This window comes from Dysidea avara, chromosome 3, assembly GCF_963678975.1.
Source record: "Dysidea avara chromosome 3, odDysAvar1.4, whole genome shotgun sequence".
NCBI classification, from domain to species: domain Eukaryota; kingdom Metazoa; phylum Porifera; class Demospongiae; order Dictyoceratida; family Dysideidae; genus Dysidea; species Dysidea avara.
In genome coordinates, this window is record NC_089274.1 from 45,150,227 (window position 1) to 45,156,236 (window position 6,010).

General features: G+C 36.2%; 1 protein-coding gene across 1 annotated transcript; it reads left to right on the forward strand.

The window, feature by feature from the left end:
• On the forward strand, positions 1 to 744 carry LOC136248545 (ficolin-1-like). Its single transcript, XM_066040315.1, has one exon. The coding sequence runs from the start codon at positions 1 to 3 to the stop codon at positions 742 to 744; it is 744 nt and encodes a 247-aa protein (XP_065896387.1).
• The last annotated feature ends 5,266 nt before the right edge of the window (positions 745 to 6,010 follow it).

A 6,010-nucleotide genomic window follows, 5' to 3' on the forward strand; every position in this document is an offset into this window, starting at 1 on the left:
ATGACTACTACTACTATTATTACTACAATAACACTACTACTGGCTATTGGGATAGTAGCAGTTCTAGCTGGATGTCCTAAAGCAAATGCTCCAATTGAAAGTTGCTGTTATCTTGGCTTCAACACTAGTGTCTTCAACAAGAGGAAATCAGGAGTGTACACCATGGTCAATTTCTGTGGAGTAAAATGTTATGATGCAGAAGTGTATTGTGACACTATCAATGGAGGAGGAGGATGGTTAGTGGTACAGAGGAGACAAGATGGATCTGTTGACTTCAAAAGGACTTGGGGTGAGTATGAAGATGGATTTGGTGAATTAACTGGAGAATTTTGGTATGGACTGAGAGCCCTCCATTGTCTTACTGGTCAAGGTGGTTGGGAAATGAGAATAGACATCAAGTTAGCTAATGGTACAAAACTCTTTTTCAATTATGAACATTTTAAAATTGCATCAGCTAGAGACAAGTACAAATTAACTGCAGAAGGATTCCAAGGGACCACTACTAATCCAATGGGGTGGCACAATGGAAACTACTTTACCACTACAGATAACGATAATGATGGATGGATTAGTGGGAATTGTGCTGGTGCTGATGCTAAAAATGGTGGATGGTGGTTCACTGCTTGTGCAACTATTTCTCTCAATGGTTACTATGGCCAAGTTAATAGTGTATATCTTTATGGCCAGCCATATGTTCTCAAATTCAGTGAGATGAAGATCAGGCCAAGGCAATGCAGCATTTAATCTAGAGTACAGTAACTATTTATAGCTATATAGTACTATAACACTATGACCTACAATGAATATTTTTACACACTAAAATATATCATGGTACAGCCACCTATTCATGCACAAGCTTCCAGCAGTCACTATATAACTATACTGTGTGATAACAGATTAATTTAGTATTGGTAACTGGAGTTAAAGCTACCAATTAAGATTGTATCTATACCTTGGTTTGGCTACTATCTTGTATTGAGTGTATCCTTACAATAGGAACATTTCTTGTAGTTTGATCAGTATCATTGCAGCCATTGTTGGCTGTGCGACCAGGTTGATTTCACAATTTTTTAAACCCTGACTTTTCTGAAGGGCGCACACTTTATTCACAGCTTGACTGTTTAGTGTAAGGATACTTATACTATATTGAGATACTACCACTGCAGTATCCAGCAGTCAACAAACAAAACAAATGATTGTTGTTCTTATCTAGTATATGCATGCAAGCATTCAATAAGGATTTTCAGAAACTTTTATTTATTTAGTTTTTGCAGTTTTATTTGTGAGGATCACTTAATTATTTGCACACAGCAAGGGAAAATCCAGAGTTTAGAAAGGTAGGGTATACCAGTGTATATGTACATATGACAATATGAGTAGGGAATCCGAGAAGGGCTGTGCACCCTTCCCACAAATAAGTAGGCATTGTTGGAATACCTTAAACTAATTTGTCAGCATAAGTTATAGTATATACAAGGGATAGACACATTATCAGCTAGCATGTCACAGGCATGCATAGCCTCCTAGAAAGTTTTGTAAATAGAATATTGGAGGATTTTTGTGCTGCACACAATGAATACTTTATTAGAGTACCTCAATATCGTATGAAACGTTTCCTTAGTTTGAGGATGGACAGATGTGAAAGGTAGGGGAGCTGAGAACCCTGTGCTTCCCTCTCTAAATCATGCACATACATACATACATAAAAAGAAACAAACAAAAAAACTTAATTGCAGAATTATACAAGTCGCCTAAAAAGAGGAATGATGGGAAATTTGAATGAGATGGAGTTCTACTTAAAGATACTATTTACAAAAAAGGAATACCTATATGAGTTAATGGAGGAATACTTACACAAGATAGACAATGAGATCTAGTTGAACTTGGAGCAGAGGAGAAGGTAAAATGATCACTAAAAGGTAGGGATATATGTTGATGGAGCATATCATATGCTTCGACAAGCCCAACGGGCATCACAATTTTGTATTTTCTCCAGTGCTGAAGTGTTTATCAGAGTATGGGGATTCCTTACCACACTCACATAATATAATAGGAATCACAAGAGCTCTACTTTTATTTTTATAATGGTGCAAAAAGTTCAAGATTTTAGCGGCTTTAGTAGAAACATGTGATATATGATTATTCCATGATAGCTTAGTATCTACAACAACACCCAAGTGCTTGACAGACATAGCCCACTGGAGATTATGGTTATTAAAAAGGTTTAAAGGGTGAGCATTTATAATGTACAAAAGTTCATATTTAGAAAGGTTTAAACACATTTACCATTTGGAACACCAAGTAGAAATGAAGTCTAGATCATGTTGGAATCAGAGACTGATTCTACAGAGCAATACATAGCCACATCATCAGCAAAATTTTCATTGTAGAGCAAACAGCAGTTGGTAAATCATTGATGTAGAGTATGAAAAGTAAAGGTCCCAGGATGGAACCTTGTGGAAATATTGATGATACTGGGGACCAATAAGAAGAACAACCATTAACCCAAACTCTCTGTCTCCTAGCAGTGAGAAAAGAGCAAAACCATTAGATATTACATAGTGATCAAATGCATATTCAAATTAATGAAAAACTCAAGTTGTGGCTAACTACTAAATTACTCCATAAAATTCAAGTTACTGTATAGTCTTACATTATTATTTTTAATACCAATTTTAAAACTGCATTCCGTTGTGAATGTTCTATTAGAGTAGTTTTGACTGCTCTATTAGAATACATTTGACTGCTCTCAATCTTCATAAAAACATACATACCCTTGCTCTCCAAATTCATCTTTCAGGGGTCAATGTAAGTTTCTCCTATTACTGCCCTGCCATGTTCCTATTTATTTGTACTGCAGCGCAGTGCCAAACTGATGTTCCTGCTGCTAGGCCACAAGTTAAAATTCCAGAAGGGGTCTCCAGAGCCTCCCTAAATACCCCCCCCCCTGGAAATGTATCCCTTTGTCACCTCCAATTCAATTTGGTCACTGCCATTCTCAATATAATAGCAGGATAAATGACTATTTTGCTACTTCACCAAGATTCCACCTCAAGGGTGTACCACTTCTCACTGGTGGAACAATACCATCCTTTTTCATACTGCTATCGAGGACCTAACATATACACACACACTTTCAGCAATTCCACCATGATCACTATGCAACACATCTACTTAATGATTTGTAATTTTTAGCTGTTTGGGTGGTATATAGTTGTCTGTAATTAAGTTTTTGGTTCCGTGTGCATGTGCTCTTGTTTGTATGTTTAGCTTCTTTGTACTGGATAGTTCAGTAGTATTGCTGTACATTGTCACTCCTGCAAGGAAGGACAGCTCTAGCCGATTGCATTGTTGAGTTTAAACAATAAATTAAATCAAATCGGACACAATTGGGTGGAAGTTCAATATGATTTCAGACACACCATTATAGAGAAGTCAATGTGTATGGTGAATGACTGAAGGCATAAACTCACTTTCAAAATCTCAAAAAAAATTCAACTTCATATACTACTTCACACACTTTGTGTGCTGCCATTCATGGACTACTGAATAAAACTTAGGCCAATTGCTTAGATCATCATTTTTAAAATTGATTTTAGGGTAAAAATAATTGGCTATTAATTGCATGTCTGCAGAGATTCTGCAACATAGCTTGTATGTCAGCAGAGAGTCTGATAACTATACCCAAGTAAATAAGCTATGCTTCAATGGCCAAATAGCAGGAAAAAATCACACACACGCATGCACACATGTACTCATGCTTGGTTAAATATATTAATAAACTAGAAAAGATACAGAGAAAAGCTGCAAGATGGACAATGTCAGATTATATATAACTGGTCAAGTTCTGTTACTTCTATGCTGCAATCATTACAATGGTCTACTCTAACCACACATAGACACATCTCAAGGCTACACATTTTCTATATAAATCCATTTACCACCTTACAGCAGTACAGATACCACCATGCATACTTCACCCAAAACCCAACGATCAACCCCTCTCCATTTCATTATCCCTATTGCAAATTGTGATTACTACAAATATAATAGTCTCCTGGATACATCAGACATCATCTGTTTGTCCAGTAAATACAAATAAAATAAATTAATAAAACACACACATGCACATGTGTGTAAATAAACTTCGTCAGTTTTTTGTTAGCTGTACAGTACACAGTCCAGTTTCCAATCTGTGACTGGCATCATGATAGGGAGAAGAGACATGAATATGCCAACAATGGGTTGATGACTGTCTCATTTACTCTATATAAGTTAAGTTCACCACCACTGCAGCTGATGGAATGGGTGATGCCATCTCTCAGTGATGAGATTGGTAACTACCAAGCACAACTGTTAATTCTTACAGCATTGTGATGGGATGGATGATATGTAAATTAAGCTTTTCTTTGGATATACAATCATGTGTACTGTGCTGTTGCCGAAGTTCAAATTGCTGTGCAGGCTTAGTTGTATTATTTATAGATTTGAGCCTTTCAATGACTGTCTGTAATAATCAATTATAGCTGTGCTTAATCTATGTAACTGTCAGCTTTTTATCAGTGAAAGCTTGCAATATAACTAAAATGACATGATGTGTACAGTATAGACTAATACTCTAATAGAACAGTTAGTATACTCCTAATGTACTCTAATTAAGTAGTTGGTAAACCCTCAATGTACTCTAATTGAGTAGTCATTTTATTGTTGTCAGATCCCTTATTCAATCACGTAGCAATGTACATTCAGTGGGTAATTATGTTTCTGGCATGATATTCAGTATGAAGGTGCATGGATTTCATAGTAAGTACTTGTTTACTTCAATCTAAAAAAGCCATGAACCTGTGAGGTCTATACCACTGAAGATAATCAGATAATCATTTAACTGAACCTTAACAGAGTTGGCGTTCTACACCTGAGCTAAAGAATAAAGTTTGGGAGATGAGCTATTATCCATATAGCTCATCTCCTAAACTTTATTCTTTAGTTCAGGTGTAGATATACTTCTATACGTTATAAACTCTTGGAGCTAAGTATGTGCAAATAATACTGTATAGATATATAGCTCATCTCCCACACTTTATTCTTTAACTCAGGTGTATATAGAATGCCAACTCTGTTAAGATTCAGTTAAATGATTATTTGATTATCTTCAATGGTGTATATGAGCAGGCCTCACAGGCTAGTGGCTTTTTTAGATTGAAGTAAACAAGTACCTACCATGAAATCCACCCTCATACTGAATATCATACCAGAAACATGATTACCAGTTGAATGTACATTGCTACGTCATTGAATAAAAGATCCGGCAGCAATAAAATGACTACTCAATTAGAGTACATTGAGAGTTTACCGACTGTTTAATTAGAGTACATTAGGAGTATACTAACTGTTCTATTAGAGTATTAGTCTATACTGTACACATCATGTCATTTTAGTTATATTGCAAGCTTTCACTGATAAAAAGCTGACAGTTACATAGATTAAGCATAGCTATAATTGATTTTTACAGACAATCCGGCAATATATTGTTAATCATTGAAAGATAATTAAAATTTTGTGATTCAAATCTATAAATAATACAACTAAGCCTGCATAGCAATTGGAACCTCGGCAACACACAAATACACATGATTGCATATCTAAAGAAAAGCTTAATTATCCATCCCGTCACAATGCTGTAAGAATTAACAGTTGTGCTTGGTAGTCACCAATCTCTTATAACTGAGAGGTGGCATCACCCATTCCATCAGCTGTAGTGGTGGTGAAGCTTAACTTAGCTATAGAGTAATGTACCTATCAATGTTATCCCCCACCTCCCCCCTCCCGGGCGTAGTGGGGGAAATGGTGGGGATTTGACTTTTTGAAAAATCAAATTCTCCACCCACTGGGGAACAACTAGTGGTCAAATCTCCATGTAGTATCGCTGGAATAAACTTTAGGAACAGATCAATTCTCATAGCTCGCAAGCTAAAGCAAACGCCTAAAATTTCGAACGGTCAAATGCCCC